Genomic DNA, 18518 nt, shown 5'->3' with positions numbered 1-18518 from the left:
TGGTACGATGGTGGTCAGTTATGCTATGCCAAAAGAATTTGAATAAGAATATTTTGAACTTTCGCTCTGATATTTTTACAATATGTTCTGACTTTGTATTCTGAAAATAAAGTGTTTTGTTCTGCATCATGAAATCTGTAAATGCTCATGTTTGCATACTAGTATATGTTCTCAGCTTACTGAGTTGTTGATAACTCACCCCTATCTCCATAATATGTTTCAGATAATTTTGATGCAACAGCTGAAAATCAGGGATAGGGAATACTTGCAAATTTTGTGGATCATAGAAGACTATGTACCCTAGGGTACAATGACTTTTGGAGAGTCTTTTGGTAGCGTTAATATTTTATGTGGCTTTGGTATGTTGAGTGTTGGATATTTTTAGTCCTTGTGGAAAAGTTTATCTATATCAATGAGACACCACTGATGTGCCCTTATGTAGGAACATGAATATTTGTGTTGAACAAATAGGTTAATATGTTATGGAGATTCTGGTTTATTTTTAAAAGTATTATTTGGAAATGATTTTTTTTGTGATATGAGTTAACTCTCCGGACCCTCTGGGGTCGGGGCGTTACAAAAAAAATTTAGACCAGATGGAATAGTTGAAAAATTTAAGACCAGGCTAGTTGCAAAAAGTTTTAAACAAAATGCCGACCTTGATTTTTTCGATACTTTTTCTCCAGTTATAAGAATAACATCTATAAGATTATTGATTGCTATTGCAGCAATTTATAATTTAAGAATTCATCAAATGGATGTTAATACAACTTTTTTAAATGGGGATCTAGATGAAGAAATTTATATGGATCAACCTGAAGGCTTTGTAGAGCCTGGCCAAGAAAGCAAAGTGTGTAAGTTGACAAAATCTCTGTATGGCTTAAAACAGACCCCTAAACAATGGCATGAGAAATTTGACTCTTGCATGATTGAAAATGACTATAAGTCAAATGAAAGTGATAATTGTATTTATCATAAATCTTGAAAAAATTCACATGTTATTATTAGCCTATATGACAATGATTTATTGATATTTGGTTCTAATTTGCATGTTATAGATGAAACAAAAAGCAAGCTCTATAACCATTTTGCTAAGAAAGATCTTGGTGAGGCTAATTTTATTTTGGGTATGAAAATTACCAAAACATATGATGATATTTTTTTTGATCAATCGCGTTACGTAGAAAAATTATTGAAGAATTATAATCATGTTGGATGCAAGCATGTTGTTACTCTTTTCGATTCTAGTGTTCGTTTATTTTCTATTGAAAACGATGATGATGTGATTAATCAAGAGAAATATGCTAGCATGATTGAGAGTTTATGTTATGCAACTGAGTGTACTAGACTTGACATTGGTTATGCAGTAGGAGTACTTAGTAGATTTACTACCAAGCCTGGAAAAGATCATTGGTATGCAATGGATTGGATAATGAAATATTTATTCAGTACAAAATATTATGGCTTGTTTTATAAAAGGTATCCTGTTGTACTTGAAGGTTTTAGTAATGCTGATTGGAATACCTTGCCAGGTGATTTTCTTTCAACTACTGGTTATATTTTCACCTTGGGTGGTGGTGCTGTATGTTGGAAGTCTAAAAAACTACGATTATTGCTGACTCAACCATGGAAGCTGAGCTTATAGCTTTAGCTTTAGCTTCAGCAAGTGAGAAAGCAAATTGGTTGAGAGATTTATTATATGAGATTCCCTTATGAGAAAAACCAGTTCCACCTATTTTAATTCATTGTGATAGTACTGCTACTATTGGTAGAGTACAAAACTGTTAATATAATGGTAAATCCAGATCCATAAAAAGAAAACACAGTACTGTGAGATCTTATTTGATTGATGGTTATTAACGTGGATTATGTTAAGTCTTGTGATAATCTTGCATATCTACTTACAAAGGCCTTGACAAGAGAAAGGGTCCGAAATACATTAAGGAGATTGAGATTAAAACCCATAAATTCATGAGCCATGTATGAGGATACCCAACCTGGAGACCAGAGATCTTGAGAACCAGGTTCAATGGGAAAAAACGAATCATATGATGGTCGTAAAAAATGCACTATTTATTTGATTTCTCATTCCTATGATGTGGATGCATTGATCCTATAATGTTGTGGAGGATGAGTTTTTGGAGAAACTCTTAATGAAATTTTGTAACTCTTATGAGTTGGGTGTAAGAATTATAGGAGCACCCTTGATAGATTTCACCTATGTGAGTGTGATAGTGGGGCATTTCTTTATAAGATTTGAGTTTATTTTCAAATACACTCATGAAACAAGGATTAGCACAAGGTCGTAATGTGATGGCTAATAAAGTTCATGTCAACACCTGGGTTATTGTGTGTGAGTAATAATTCTTTATTTTTCTTAAGCAGTCATAGTTCAAGTCAGAGACTACTACTGACTCTGGAGTAAAGGTTTTTATTTCACTAAGTAAAGGTTCAATATAGAACATACTTTCATGATGCATAATAATCCTTCTTTATCTAGAAATATCTCTCTTATATATATTTTATTATTATTAAAAATAGTGGAGAAAATGTTAGCATTTTTAATAATATTTTTCTTTCCGTTGGTTTCAGTAGTCGTTAGTTAAAGGGCTTGTCTTCATTTAGCCTTTTGTTATGGCCTTTTAGTTTACTTCATTGTTTTTTACCGTTAAGCCCTCGTTACACCATGGATGTTGGCTCCTTTATTCTTTTTCCCATCATGTCCAATACGTTCAGAGTCATTCTTTGTCCGGTTTATATATATTTGTTTGGTCTTTCGTTACAAAGGTGGCATATACTTGAGAAAAAAGTAAGATAAGAAAAACAAGCTTAGTGAGTATATATTTTTTAGAGCATTTCCAGATAAAAGAAAGGTGTTCTTTTGGTAGAACTTTGACCTCAAACACTTGTGCAGAGTTGATTCGGACTATACGACGATCAGTTGGATTGTTGTATCCTAGATGAGTCAAGTCAATAAGAGTTCTGCTACACCGATTAATTTGAGACTTTGTACACCGTAGAGGGTTTGAATCTCCTTAAAGAGAGCGATATTTCCATGCCTTAGTCAAAACTGGTTTCATTTGAATTTTAAATTCAGATATTGACGTGGTTTGATATGATACGTCAGATTATAAATTTATTTTTATTGCAAAGTAGATTTAAACTACGTTAACTTGTGGGTTTATTTTTGTGACATCTCTTTGTGACTGTAGCACTTCTAATCTATTATTGGGAATGCAATCTATTATTCATTTCAATAATAAATAACTAAATAAAAAGCTAATGCAAGTGTCAATGATGTGAAGAAATGTATAGTAAATATGGATATGTAATGAATTTATTTTGAGACCTATATAATCCATTGCTCAAAAAACCGATTCGATTCCCGATTCAAATTGAATTAGTAAAAAATCGAATCGATTTTAGTGAACATTTTGAATCGTTCACTGAACTGCTTCAATTGACCGATTCAAGCCGATTTTAGACCGATTTGAACCGATTAAAATCTATATTTATTTTCAAGTTGCCTTACATCTAAGTTTTTTCTTCTAATTTCTTGCAAAGAAAATATGATAGAACTAAACATATATCAACTTTTTCATTATTGTATTCAATAAGAATCGCAGAAAAAATGAAAGATAAAAGATGTAATTCTTTATTTTTTTTTAGTTGAAAAAAAATTAAGGAAATGGATGGCATTTTATATTAATTTTATGGTTGTATATAAAATACTACATTTGCCACGTGTTTATAACTTAATAGCTTTATCTTTTTTGTAACAAGACAAATAAATGTCGATAATTGATGTTAAATACAAAATTATATATTGAAACTATTTAGATTCATATCATATTTTTATTGAAATTAGTCATTGAATTTATATTTTATACTCTTTTATACATGATATAAAATGTTTAAATTGCATCTAATATGATTTTTAATACAAGTGTAGTCGGCCCTAGTTTTAGAGAGGGAGAGGCTCCTCCTTCTCTCTAAAACCTCAAGCTCGGAAAAATCACAGGTGGAGGAGCTTCCTTCCTCCCTCACTCCCTCTTCTCTCCTTCCTTTGCTCTCTAGTTTTTCTCATTTCCTCTTTTTTTTTTTGGGTGTTTTTCAGGGCAAAGTATGGAGGAAGGGCAATTTGCTACTCTCCGACGATTGGTGACGGGCAAAGAAGTGTGAGGTTTGGTGCACCATACTCTGACGGAGTAGGGGTTTGGTTAACTCTGTCTAGGACAGGGTTGTGTTGTCTCTTGGACTTTAAGTCTGGAGAGGTTTACAGTTTGGACTAGATCATGTCAGTCACAGTGTGGACTAGGGAGCTATTAGTGTTTGAAGTTGTCTTGTAATGTATGTTTTAGGTTAAGTTGTAATGTCATTAATCAATGAATGCAATATGCTTTTTATAAATACAAAAAAAAAAAAAATGATTTTTAATACTTTCTATCAATAATGAAATATTCGACTCAAAATTTTCATGAATCTTCGAATTCAATTTGTTGAATCAATGTATCTGATTCATTGAATTGGTCCTTAGCCGATTTCGAATCTTATTCCTATTTTTCGAGGCTTGATATAATCTACTTTGTCAAAACCTATTTAATTTACCTTGACCTTATCATGTGAAATGAAATTGTATTCCGAGAATGAGGGAGATTTTTTCCACAGAGAGAAAAATTAAAAAGAGATAATTTATGCATGAAGAACGATAATTTTAAAGAAATTATAACTAGAGATAGAGAGAGATTATAAAGTGTAATAAAGGGGCGCCCATTGTGCACCCGTTGCCCTTCTCATGCCAGGGCTTATGGTAGCCACTTCATGGGTTTTGATAGTTGGTCTTTAAGGCTAGCCGGGACTTACGAATTAGACGGGCTATATGTAGCCCCTCCCCCCTTTGGTACAAGACAAGGATCTTGGCACAAGCCCCTCTCCCCTTTGGTACAAGGCACATATCTTGACACAAGAGATCTCTTTAGAAATATTTGTCTCTCTAGTTTTAACATTTAGGATGTGGAAAATGTGACTATTGACCTGGTTAAATTGAACCCGTTGATGGAGAGAGGGGGGAGGTGTTAAGAAAAGCGAGTGAACTTTTACTTTAGTCCCCACGCTTCAAAGTTCAAAGTGTTTGGATAGAAGTAAAACGGTATTCTTCAATCTTTGTTCCCTTCTATTTTCTTTACCCTACCAAACAACATGAGGGGAGGAAAATATGTGTCTCTCTTTACGTCGACTTTCGTGCCATTACTTCTTTTTGCTGGTTTGATTCATGACTCTACTCTGATCAGTACCGACCTTTGAGTCGAAACCCATGTTTTTTCTTAGCAGTTTTTGAGGTGCAGAAGATCGATATGTATCATTCGATTCATCATCTGGAAATGACACACAGAATATATAAATAATGCCAGAATGGTGTGAAGAAAATATGCTAAAACTTGATGATGACATTTTACATTATATTGGCGTAAAGCTCATTACCCAGAAAATGGCTTAATTAGCAAGAATTAAAGAAACTAGAAGAAAATAAAACAAAAGATGCATGAAAGAAAAAGAAAAATGAGAAAGTTAATATATAATGGCTTTACCTAAAGGAAACCTGCAAGCCAAGAAACAGGATACCCAGTCCCTCACCCTCCATCTGACAAGCTAATTTGGAATTGTCCATGGTGTGCACATTTTGTATTAGAGGAGAATCCGTTAGAGAAGAATCCGGAGACAAATCAGGAAGAGAAGGATCCGGAGACAATGAAGAGGATTTTCTACTTGTATAGCAGTTTTTTAAAATTCAAATAATTATTCTGTTGTAACAACATTATCATATATAGTTGTAAATATTTATATAAATATGATGAGATCCTCACAGCAGTTCACGCTTGAGGCATTACCTTTTCATGGTATCAAGAGCAAGGTTAAAACCATAATATATATTTTTTATAATGGCCGATTCAAGCTCCAATCAGCTTCCGCTCAATACGATGGATCACATGGTGACCATCAAACTCACTTCTACCAATTACCTCCTGTGGTGTAGCCAATTCGTTCCATTGCTTGAAAGTCAAGATCTCATGGGCTTCTTAGACGGGTCTTCCTCTGCACCCACAGCCCTAGTTCAAGAGGGTTCCAGTCAAGTTCCTAATCTAGCTTACAAGAGATGGCGTACGCAAGACAGGATGTTGCTCAGCCTCATTTATGCTTCTCCTACAGAGGAATGTATGGCCGAGGTTGTTAATTCCTCAACTACTCGTGATGCTTGGTTGACTCTTGAAGCATCATTTTCTCATAGCTCCAAGACGAGAAATTCAATTGAAAGATGAACTTCAATTAATGTAGTGTGGCTCTTGCAGTGTGGCTGAATATGCATGTTCCTTTCGCTCTCTTTGTGATCAACTTAGTGCTATTGGCAAACCAGTTGATGACACTGATAAGGTACATTGGTTTCTATTTGGTCTTGGATTAGATTTCAAAATTTTTTCGACATCTATGTCGTCTCAGATGCCATTGCCTTCCTTCACCAATTTGGTTCCCAAAGGTCTAAGTCATGAGCTTTTCTCTTGGTCCATTCCTGGTGATTCCTCTCAGTAGTTGGCTTTCATTGCACAACGCATTCTTCTGCCAACTCCACTGGTCGCACCAAATAAGACAATTCTACACCAGGTTTCACTAAAGGGTCTGTTGTTGCTTGCCAATGGTGTGGAAAACAAAATCACACAGCCAAAAAGTGTTATAAACTTGGAAAATTATTAAAAAAGGCCAAGGCTGGTGGCTTAATTGAAGCTTTCTCTGCCACATCTCTTGATAATCCCACTGATTCCGAATGGTACACAGATACAGGGGCCACTTCGCATATGACAAATAATGTTGCGTCTCTTGATAATTCAGTCCCTTACAATGGTAATCAACGGGTGTTTGTTGGTAATGGTAACTCTTTGTCTATCTCTCGAATTGGCTCCATCTCATCCATCGTTGCTTCCAAATGCTTATCCTTATCTGATGTTCTCCTTGTTCCTGGCATTACTAAAAATCTTTTGTCTATCAGTAAGCTTACTCACAAGAACAACTACTCTGTAACCTTTTCTTCTACTGGTTTTACTATACAGGATCTAGCAACGAGAATGGTGGTGGGAGTCGGCCGATGTGAGAAAGGACTCTACATTCTTGACTGTGCCCATGCAAATTCTTTATCTACCTTTTCTTCATGTACTTCTCCTGCTACATCTAATATTTGGCATGCCCGATTGGGCCATCCTTCTTCTCGTATTATTTCCTTTTTAAATAAGCATGGGGATATTACCATTTCTAATAAAAGCAAGTTTGGTTCTGCACCATGTTTTGGTTGTCAATTGGGAAAATCTCATCGTTTACATTTCTCCAATTTAGATCAACGTTGCTCCTCTTTATTTGAAAGAATACATTGTGATTTATGGGGGCCTTCCCCTATCACTTCTCCATCTGGATATAGATATTATTGTGTATTCATTGATGATTTTTCTCGCTTTAGTTGGATTTTTCATTTAAAGCTTAAATCAGATTTCTTTGATATTTTTGTCCCTTTTTATAAATATGTCAATACTCAATTTGACAGAAACGTTAAATCTTTTCAATGTGATGGTGGAACCGAATTTACCAATAATCTCTTTACCTCATTTCTTCATGAGTGTGGTATTGTTGAACATATTGCTTGTCCTTACACTCCTAGTCAAAACAGTATTGCTGAGAGAAAACATTGTCATATCACTGAAACTGGTCTCACCCTCATGTTTCATTCTAGTGTTCCATTACATCTTTGGGTGGAGTCCTTCTCAACGGCTTGTTATCTCATCAACTGTCTCCCATCACTGATTCTTGAAGGGAAAACCCCTTATGAGCTCTTGTATAGTAAAGCTCCTTCTTACTCATCGCTTCACACTTTTGGCTGTCTTTGCTTTCCCTTTTTGCGTGACTATATACCTCATAAATTGTCTCCTCGTTCAACACCTTGTATTTTCTTAGGCTATGGTCCTCTCCATAAAGGTTTTCGGTGTTTGGATAAAAATACTAATAGACTATATGTTTCTCATCATGTGCAATATTTTTAGGACTATTTTCGTTACGTAACATCAAGTTTACCAACTTCGGTTTCTACAGATTACGTTACTTTTATTGATCCTCTTGAAACTTCTTTGCCATGTGAAAATCACTCTTCTTCAGGTCTGACTTCCATCCATCGCAAGGCTCCAATTTTTTGTGCTCCTTGTGTAGACAACAACAGCAATCTGCTGCCACTTGTGCTGCCTTCCCCTACAGTAACGTCTTCAACATCTACTGTCTCTTCTCCACCATCCTCGCCTGCGATGGCATCGGAAGTCATATCTCTACCACCTCCTTCAATCTCCCAACCGACTTCCTCTACACACCCAATGATTACTCGTGCAAAGGACGGTATTGTTAAGCCTCGCACCATTCATTCGTTAATTGCTTTGTCAACTCCTCAATGGTTTCAGGTACATCTTGCCACTAAATAGCCACGCGGATTTAAATCAGTTGTGAAACATCCAGAATGGCTCTCTGCCATGGATGATGAAATTACCGCACTTAAGCAAAATAACACTTGGTGCTTGGTACCTCGTCCTTCCGATCATAATATTGTTGGCTGTCAGTGGATATTCAAAACAAAACTTAGAGCAAATGGAACTGCCGAGCGTCACAAAGCTCGCCTTGTTGCACAAGGATTTTCTCAAAAGCATGGCATCAATTTTGAAGAAACTCTTAGTCCAGTTGTTTGCCCTGCTACCATTCGCATTATCTTATCTCTTGCCGCCATGCATGGTTGGCGTCTTCATCAGCTTGATGTAAAAAATGCATTTCTTCATGGCTTTCTTTCAGAGGAAGTCTATATGGAACAACACCCAGGTTATATTGATCCACAATTACCCAATCATGTATGTCGTATGCACCCAGGTTATATTGGTTTCAGCGTTTTAGCAATTTTTTGCTTGGTCTTGGGTTTCTTGCGAGTCGTGCAGATTCATCTCTCTTTGTCTACCATGATCAACATGGTGTTATTTATCTCCTTTTGTACGTTGACGATATGGTTATAACTGGTTGACCAAGAGCACATTTTCGCTCATTGGCTGGAGCCTTGCAATATTTGACTCTCACACATCCAGATTTGTCTTACAGTGTTAATATCATCTGTCAATATATGCATGCTCCTACTATTGATAATTTTTGTGCCTTGAAGAGTATGTTACAATATGTTAAAGGCACCTATCACTATGGTCTTCAGCTGTCACGGGATCCTTGTTCAACTCTAGTTGGTTACTCTAATGCCGATTGGGCGGGTTGCCCAACTACTCGACGGTCTACCACAGGTTTTGCTGTTTATTTTGGTAAAAATTTAATTTCATGGTGTTCTAAAAAGCAAATCACCGTTGCACGTTCCAGCACTGAGGCAGAGTACAGGGCTCTTGCCTTTGTAGCTGCCGAACTCTCTTGGATACTTCAGTTATTACATGAACTACATATCCAACTCTCCTCTATTCCAAAACTTCTATGTGACAATAATAGTGCCATATTTATAGCATCCAATCCTGTAACCAAATCTCGCTCTAAGCACATCGACATCGACTACCATTTTGTTAGAGAGCTTGTTGCTCAACGGGTTCTCAGTTTGGCATTTGTTCCCTCTCAACTACAACTAGCAGATGTCTTCACCAAAGGGGTTGCTAAACTGCAATATCTTCTAGATCGTGCCAAGTTGTGCGTGTTTCCACATTCCACTACGCCAACTTTGAGGGGGGGTATTAGAGGAGAATCCGTTAGAGAAGAATCCGGAGACAAATCAGGAAGAGAAGGATCCAGAGACAATCAAGAGGATTTTCTACTTGTATAGCAGTTTTCTTAAATTCAAATAATTATTCTGTTGTAACAACATTATCATATATAGTTGTAAATATTTCTATAAATATGATGAGATCCTCACATCAGTTCATGCTTGATGCATTACCTTTTCATTTTGTATATAGATTCTGCCTCTTTGAGACCCTATTTTTCTCTGCTGAAGTACAGTGTGAGATCATAATATAGAGTGAGAGATAGAGAGAAAATGGGTTGTATGAGAGAGGGAAATGACCATTTGGATTCGAAAAAAGGACTGCAGTTACCAAGGGAGTTACAGTGTTAAGTGTTAACGCATGATGAGTAATGAGTCGGTTGTGTTTCTATACTAGGTTAACTACAGATCAACTACTGTAGCGCATAAGCCGTTGCACCCCTTACGTGGGTTTTTTTTTTCAATCCTTTTGGCAACATGGGTTTTCCTTTTCCCCATTCAAATTTTGCTTGCATCCCGCGAATGCCGAAACCCACCTTCCTCCCTCGCAGAACACGCATTGGCTTCCTCTTCCCAACGCCACCTCGCGACACTCCTCCTCTGCCCAATGCCGCCAGTCCTCGCGAGCTGATTGAACGGAGCAAACCCAAGTGAAATCCCGCAAAGACCCCTCGCCAAGCAACCCGTGTCACCCTCCCTTTGCCCAGTGCCACCCCTTGACACTGCCTAATTCTCGACCCCTCCTATCTCACCACACGAACGCATGCATGCTCCGTTGCAAGTTAGTTGGGTTTGGCTTTGCTTTGTTGTACAAGTGAAAATGGAGAAGGAAGAACAAGTTGGAGTTGGAGCGCAAGATGATCTTCTTTCGATTGAGCTCCCAGCCCCTCCTTCTTGGAAGAAATTGGTCTCTCTCTCTCTCTCTTACTGGAATAAATTATTCGACTTTGTTATTGTAGTTTTCAGCTTTCTCCTCCAGCACCTCCTTGGATGAAATTAGTCTTTTTCTCTATCTCCAAAATAAATTATTGTACTTTGTTGTTGTAGATCTCAGCTTTCTCGAAATTTCTGTTCTATTATACTGCTTGGTAAAATTTGGTATATGGTTTTTGCTTGTTTTGTGTCAGTGTTTAGTACTATGTGGTGGGATATGGTTGATAATATGGCTTTCTTTTCTTTTTGTCTCCTTCGTCTAGCGATTGTGCTTGAATTTTGTGTCGGGGGAGTATTTTGTGTTTAGGGTTTTCTTCTCCTTTTACAATAAACTATTTCGCACTCTGAAAAATTTGTTTGAGATGAGAAGAAGATAGTTAAAAATTCATGCAAAAGTTTTGTTCCCTTGACAAAGAGGTTTCTTGGTTTTTAGAATTTCTGCCTTTGTCCTCTAGAAATTGCATTAGCTATGATGTGCCTGGCTTTGTTTTCTGAGAGTCGCACCCTTTTGGCTGAGCGATATCTTTCTTGGCCTAATCCTTGTACTTTTTTTGGCTTAAAGCCTTTGTGAACTCTACTGCTTTTGTTTTTTATGACACTTGTGTTTCCATGTAGTAATTAAGCCTTGAGGATTTTTTTTACCACCTTTGGGAGAATTTGGTTAGTAGTTGCTGTTTGGAACGATTAGCTGTGAGCCTGTGGTATACTTCTTATAATGCAGTAATTAGTGTACAAACATCAAATTTGTTCTCTTTAAATAACTTAAACTATGAAGAACAAGAGTTTCATGCACCCGTCTACCAACATCACTGTATCAAGTGCCACATGCATATCGAGATACATACACCCAACCCTGCTAATTTATCATTGACTAGTCATTCCCTTCAGAAGGTTTGGATTTCTTTTCTTTTCTTTTTTTGTTTATAATTGCTCAGGTATTTGCTTCATTAACTTTTTACCTTTTTTGGTTGAAATATTTAGTTGAGGTTTGGCAAAATGAGCAGTTGGTTCATAATTCATTTGAATGGAAATTCAAAAGAATTAGCTTTTCCATTTCTTGTACGCTGTCACCGATAACTTTGTCTTTATCTACATGTATTATTGGCTGATCCAACCAATTCATGAAGGGACTGGTTGGTATGTTAGAACAATTCTGATTTGTTTGATTAAGATGTTTGATTTAAGTAGTTAGTACTAATGGGCTTTCTTTCAAGATGCTTTTGAATTTAATCGTACTATGTTGTATTTATGATGGGGAGCATTGAGGCATGATTTCAGTTGATTTGGTGCTTAGTTCAGAATTCTTATTGTGTGGCACTTCGACTTACACCCCTATTTCATTGTTCCTTTAGTTTTTCCCCATGAAAGGAGGTACACCAAGGAAGAATGAGATTGTGTTCATTGCTCCTACTGGAGAGGAGATCAATTACAAAAAACAACTAGAGCAGTACCTAAAATCACACACTGATAGTCCTGCAATATCAGAGTTTGATTGGGGTACTGGTGAGACCCCTAGGAGATCTGCAAGAATCAGTGAAAAGGTCAAGGCAACTCCACCATCAAATTTTAAGTAATGTAATTCCCATTTCATTATTTTTTCAGAAGGACCCACATGAAGTAAGTAATGTTTGTGATTTGTATTATATTCTAACATGAGATACCAGTCTGATTGAGTTCGAAGGAAACCAATCTATAATATTTCTTGCTTTATGCCAGGTTAATAATCCTTGCACTAAATGTAATATTTTCTGAATTCTAAGGTTTATTTACATTGTCTAGTGATATTTTCAAGTGATTTTGATGTGTTGTACAATGGCGGAAAAGCTAGATTGGTGCTAAAAGTATGCACACTGTAGGAAATAAGAAAATGAGACTACTTAGATTAGAATCTTGGATTTTGGAATATTGGATTTTGGAATGAATATTATGAGACTACTTAGGTTGTAATAAGCTGCTTTGTAATGTCGTATCCAATTGGAATGAATATTATGACTCAATATTTTACTAGATGACTTAATCCAAGGATGATTATTTGATGGCAGTGTAAATGGTTTTTGTGTTTAGTTGTGGAGGGATTTTTGTGTATATAATCGTTGTGGATTGTGTTCAAGTTTATATGTATAGATGGTTTTGTGTCCAATTGTGTATGGATTTTGTGTATAGGCGGGTTGTAGAGACTGTGTTGTGGAGATGTATAGCTTGTGATTCTTTAGGAAATGGGAGTACAGGTTTTTAAGCTTACCATACAAAATTTGTATATGAAATCAATCAAGCTTCAATGTCAGTTCAGTTGATTTGTTTCTGTGCATGCGTGAATTTGGAAAAAAACTCTATATAACTTGTGGCAGGTTTTTGTTCACTTATCATCATGTGTGTATAATAGATTGGGAAAAAATCTATATAGAGTTTGTTCCGAGCATGTTCCACTTATCATCCTGTGTATAATAGATTGAGACAAAATGTGATGAAGAATGTCATAGATAAGCTCAAAAGTGACCAAAATAGATTGGGGAAAAATCTATATAGCCCAGCAGATTCAGAAAAGTGACAAAAAACACTTGATTTTTCATAGCCTCCACAGTACCTCTCCCTTAATCAAGTACCTAATCAGGCTTTGCCTAATTCAAGGGGGAGTACCATTACAGTTGATCCATACAAGAAAAATAAAGAAAATATTCACCTATTTACATGTGCCTTATAGTTTATCTGAACCAAGCATAAACTATTACAATGGATACAATCCAGTACAAACATAATAATATTCGTGCATTTCTATTCTCGACCCTTCACAAATTTTGTTCAACCTCAACCTTCTGAGCATTTGTTTCTTTCTCTCTTACTTTATCTTCCCTTCTTTGCAATACGTCATCCTCCCTCTTCCGAACTGCAGATCCATTATAACAAGCATACTGTGAAGCATCCAAGTATGTGAATCATTAACAAGTAGATACAAACAAATGGGATAAATAGGGGCATATTAATCAACAAGGGTGACAAAATCAGTATCAATTCTTGTGGAAGTGTTGGACAAACAAGAGTAAAGACAAACAAGAGATATTAAAGGGAAGTGTTGGACAATCTAAAAACGAGTTCTCCCGCTGTGTACTCATCAATCCATTATCATTACACAACAACACAAGTTAATTTTTTTTATAAGCGAAACAATGATTTTATTGATATAAATAAGCATAGCCCAAGTACACGGGACATATACAAGAGCAATACCTAAGCATGAATGACACATCAGTGCAAGTTATTCCTTAATTTCTTTTTCTTTATTTAGCCATAAGTTGATAAATTGCAATTCAGATCATGACAGGTCCACAACACATAGCAGATAAGGACTTGAATACTTTACTCTTAAACTTAATTTTATCAAAAACAAAGTAGACTCATTAGAGTGGCATATGCCTCTAATGTCAGGTCACATTCAGAAATGACTGGACGTATTTGCCTAATTGTGGGACACTTTGGTGTAGCTCATGGGCAACCAAATAGCTTGCTGTGATATCCAATTATACATACCACCAACAATTGAGTCAACCGATTTCAATTAATCAACTAGTACTTCAACTGTTCGATCTCATTAGTCAATTAAATTTAATAGTGTTATAAATATAATGGAAAGTAGTGAATCATTTTCAAAGTATTAACAAAAATCTCACCATCTCAAGCATTCATCAGTTCTTATATGGTTAAAACATAAGAGTAGACATACCCTGATAACTACTGAAAATTGAGTTTGCCACCCATCACAGTACTAAACACCAGAGGGAAGAAAAAGATCAATAATTTAAGAATGAGATATTGACCAATTACTAGTCTCGTGACAGATCTATGAATATAGAAAATTCTTATCACTAGTCCCGTGACAAATGTATGAAAATTACATTAAATAGCTAAAACTATTTACTGCATGGGACCGTAAGCAATATCTTCATGTGGAAACTGATACTGAAATTTCAATAGATGGAACTGAAAGCGCATTGGCAGTGTGCGGGCAAGAAAAATACATGCATATTAACTAGTACCAAAATATGTGCAGCTCTTGATTTAATAAAGACACAAGTACTGGCAATGCAGAATTTTTTTTTTTTTTTTGATAGGTTACTAGCAATGCAGAATAGCAGAGTAGGCAAAGTTAAAAACACCAGGGAGAATAAAGATTAGTGTTAGGATAAATAAATTATCAATCTTGGAAGTGGCATATTTTCCAGCTTAAGTATTAATTTTAATTTTCTCTGGAACATCCCAAGAGGAAATAAGTTAAGGTTGCAGTCTTAATATAATGGAGATTTAACATCGCAAAGTAAATATAAAAAAGACTAGCATAATTTGACTACCATACCTTACGATTGTTAAGCTTTTTCCCATGTTACGTTCCTCAGGAAATTATAAAACTGACCCAAGTCTTTTGTTAAAACCTATTTTTCAGGCTTTATGATCCTTAGTGATGCAGAAAATAATTGTTCATAGATAATCCAATATTTTAATAAATTAACTGATGTAAAGAAATCCCCAAGTATGCAACAACTTGAGAAGCAAAGGTCTCTTGAAAACCGCCCCGATGGTTTGTTTTCACTAAAAATCAGGATTATGTAATGGATGAATAAATTATTAGGATCACCTGCAGAAGACATTGAAATCGCAGTGCAGAGAAGTTAGGGGCTTCGAGGGTGAGAACCGAAGTCGAAATCGCAGTTGGGGGCTTTTGGGCTGGGGTGGTGCTCAGGAACTCGAAACCGCATCAGAAATAGCTTTAGTTTCTAGCATTACAGAGAGAAAAAAGAGAAATGTATGCCATGAGAGGCAACATCTACAGCCCCGCACCATTAGTTTCTAGCAAATATAGAGAGAAAAAAGAATGGAGTAAACAGAGAAAAAGATGTATGCCCAAACTCTAGAATCACAGATTATTTACCCTCCTGCATATCTGAGGGCGTCGCGTCAGTGGACTGAGGGTGGGCTCGTGTCGGTGGACTAAGGACGGGCTCGCATCGGTGGACTAAGGGCTTCACGTTGGTGGACTTAGAGACCGAGGGCTTGGGGACTAATCTCCTCAGGAGGACTGAGGTCATGGTGGGAAAGACTGAGGTCGTGCTTGACTGAGGTCGGTGGTTGCTTGGCTTCGAGAGCTGAGATAGAAGAAGATGAAGGGATGAGGAGATTCGGGAGGGGGAATTGATGGGCTTGGGGGTCGGGGGGAACTGACATCTGAAGGCTGAGAGACGCGAAGCGAAAAACCGGTCCAATGGTTAGTGATGAAACCGGTCCACATGTCAAGTGTGTTGCGGCTACAGCGAACAGTGGGCTGTTGCCAAGATTATTTCTTTCTAAACATGGTTAAAAGGCGAGAATATTGGGGAGTCACAGTTGGCAAGTAACCACAATTTCGTTCTTGATTGTTGCAAATAATAATAGCTCTAAATTCTGATCTTATTATTCTCTACTAAAATAGAAAACACAAGCTGGTAACTACAAGGCTTGCACAACCGCCAAAGGCCTATGGCCTAATTGACAAAATCTCCAAATTTCAAAATAAAGGTCTGGAGTTCGAAACCCCCTCCCCTAAATTTAAAAAAAAAAAAAAGACTTGCTAAACCAAATACAGAAATTATAGCAATTCACCTCTTAATTATAAAAGAAATGAACATGTACTTACATATTCTAGAATTTATAATTCATAATAATTTTAATTAGAGATACAAAATTATCGATCAGATTCAACTCTCCATTATTAGCCATAATGATTATGGGATTTTGGTATTGTATAAAGTGTCACATTGTATCCAATAATTGCATCCATCTGGTCCAGAGAGTAAGTCCTAGCAAAGCAATACCCACGAGCAAGCCGGAAAATCCCTGTGCCTCCAACAACTGGCATTTCTCTGACCTCACTCATCACCGGATTCCGGCCAACCACGCTAAACGAGCTGCCGTTGTACGGTCCACTGTTGAACACATATGTGAGCGTCATGAGAAGGCTGAACTCTCTGTGCTGTGAGGACGCAGCATAGATCCCTTGTGCGCGTCCCATCACGGTTGAATTCGGGTCCGGTGTGACTGTCAGAGGGTTGTCCATAACGGAAACAGACCCAAACATGGCTGCAATTGGGTCCGAACCTGTATAGTTGGTCAGCCGGCCGGCAACCCTGACGGCGGTCGGGTTCGGGCCGCCGACGATATCGTGCATGTAGAATTGGATACGGATACGTTTGGTTTTCAAGGCATCTGCCGTGCAGATCGAGGCCATAACCACGAGAGCTGCAATGAGAAGCACATGTGCGGCACGTACAGCCATGGCTTATACTCGAAAGGAAATGATTTTCGATCTCTGCTTCTGGCACGAGAGATGTATATATAGAAATAACTTTGGTGCCGTACGTGCCGTGCCGTGCCGTGCCGACCAGGCGTTGCCTATAATTTTCCAAGCTGTGGAAAATCGCGTCTCTGATCATGTCAAACACGCAGAAGGACCGTGGAAATTGTGTCGTGCGGTGCAGCATGACTCGATCCAAGAAGCATGTATGATGTATATGTAAGAGAGAAATGATACATTGTTTCAAGTTTCCAGGAGTCCATTTTAATCGTCATTCTCACGAAGTCAATAAAAATTACGTCTTTTAATCTCCTTACATTATTTAAATAAATGATCATTTTACATTATATCAAAATTGAAGTTTTAAATATTAATCTTAATTCTACATTTCATCACATATTATTAAATATGTGAATTAATTTATTAAAAAATTTTTAATTCACACGTGAGGAGAATATTGTAGTATAAAATAAAATAAAAAAATTCTTTTTATCAATTACTATTCACTAGTACTTTATATTTCACATCCTATGAAACACACTCTCACACTTATAAAAAACGCATCCACATCCTATAAAATATATATATATATATAAAAGATATTAAAATAAATAGTAATAAATACATAAAATTCCTCTAAAATAAATAACCAACAAACCGAAGAATGGAAATGGAACTCCATCCTGAGCTAAGAAGAAGGGGCGAAGAATTCGAAGTCAACAACCATATATACCTAATTTTTCGTGAAGTATGGGTCATATTTATGGAGAGAATGGGACACGATTGATACCAAGCGTAGGATCTTGAAACGCATATACCAGCTTTGCTCTTCCTTTCATACGGGTTTCCTGTAATTGCGCTTTTTTTTTTGTTTTAATAATTACATGTATCCTTTTTTAAAAAAATAAAATAAAATAAAACCTCTGTATTTCATTATCAATCTTCAATCAATACAAAATTTGTTTTTTTTTTTCCAGACAATTTACAATGAAATCCGGAGCTTCTGCTATCCATACATTTTCTTCTTCTAATCTTAAAGCTTCTTTAGCTAAAATATGAGACACTATATTCTTATCTCTATATGCAAAGTGTAAATTCCAATCTGATCTAACTTTTAATGCAATTATGATATCTTCAACTAAAGAACCAAAAAAAGGCAAATAATCCTCATCACTTTTGACTGCCATTACAACAGCCTTAGCATCCCCTTCAAAAATTGCCTTCTCTATATTAAGAACACTGCACAACTCCAGGACCTTCCAGAGTGCATAACATTCTGCTATTGCTGGATTATGCACATTATGCCTTTGATCACAGATAGCAACCAAAGTCTTTCCCTCCCTGTCTCTGACCATGATCCCCATGTGACCAACTACTCATTTTTATCTCGATTGGCCACAAGTCTTGCCTTTGTGTTTTAATTCTCGGAGTCATACTTTTAATTTAGCTGAT

At 36.6% G+C, this 18518-nt stretch overlaps 2 protein-coding genes across 2 annotated transcripts; one reads left to right on the top strand and one right to left on the bottom strand.

The window, feature by feature from the left end:
- Nucleotides 1-10634: 10634 nt before the first annotated feature.
- LOC108982847 (methyl-CpG-binding domain-containing protein 10-like) lies at nt 10635-12321 on the top strand. The gene is made up of 2 exons (XM_018954308.2): nt 10635-10721; nt 12100-12321. The coding sequence occupies exons 1-2, from the start codon at nt 10635-10637 to the stop codon at nt 12319-12321; spliced, it is 309 nt and encodes a 102-aa protein (XP_018809853.1).
- A 3844-nt stretch (nt 12322-16165) lies between these two features.
- On the bottom strand, nt 16166-17109 carry LOC108982846 (dirigent protein 22-like). The gene has a single exon (XM_018954307.2). The coding sequence runs from the start codon at nt 17046-17048 to the stop codon at nt 16485-16487; it is 564 nt and encodes a 187-aa protein (XP_018809852.1). The 5' UTR covers nt 17049-17109; the 3' UTR covers nt 16166-16484.
- Nucleotides 17110-18518: the final 1409 nt, after the last annotated feature.

This window comes from Juglans regia, chromosome 6, assembly GCF_001411555.2.
Source record: "Juglans regia cultivar Chandler chromosome 6, Walnut 2.0, whole genome shotgun sequence".
Lineage (NCBI taxonomy): Eukaryota > Viridiplantae > Streptophyta > Magnoliopsida > Fagales > Juglandaceae > Juglans > Juglans regia.
This window is presented reverse-complemented; position numbering and strand designations above follow the sequence as displayed.

Excerpts from the sequence above, each read along its gene's own strand:
- LOC108982847 (XM_018954308.2), top strand. The coding sequence starts at position 10,635 with ATGGAGAAGGAAGAACAAGTTGGAGTTGGAGCGCAAGATGATCTTCTT. Across the intron at positions 10,722-12,099 it reads CTCCTTCTTGGAAGAAATTG|TTTTTCCCCATGAAAGGAGG; the intron begins GTCTCTCTCTCT and ends TTGTTCCTTTAG.
- LOC108982846 (XM_018954307.2), bottom strand. The coding sequence starts at position 17,048 with ATGGCTGTACGTGCCGCACATGTGCTTCTCATTGCAGCTCTCGTGGTT.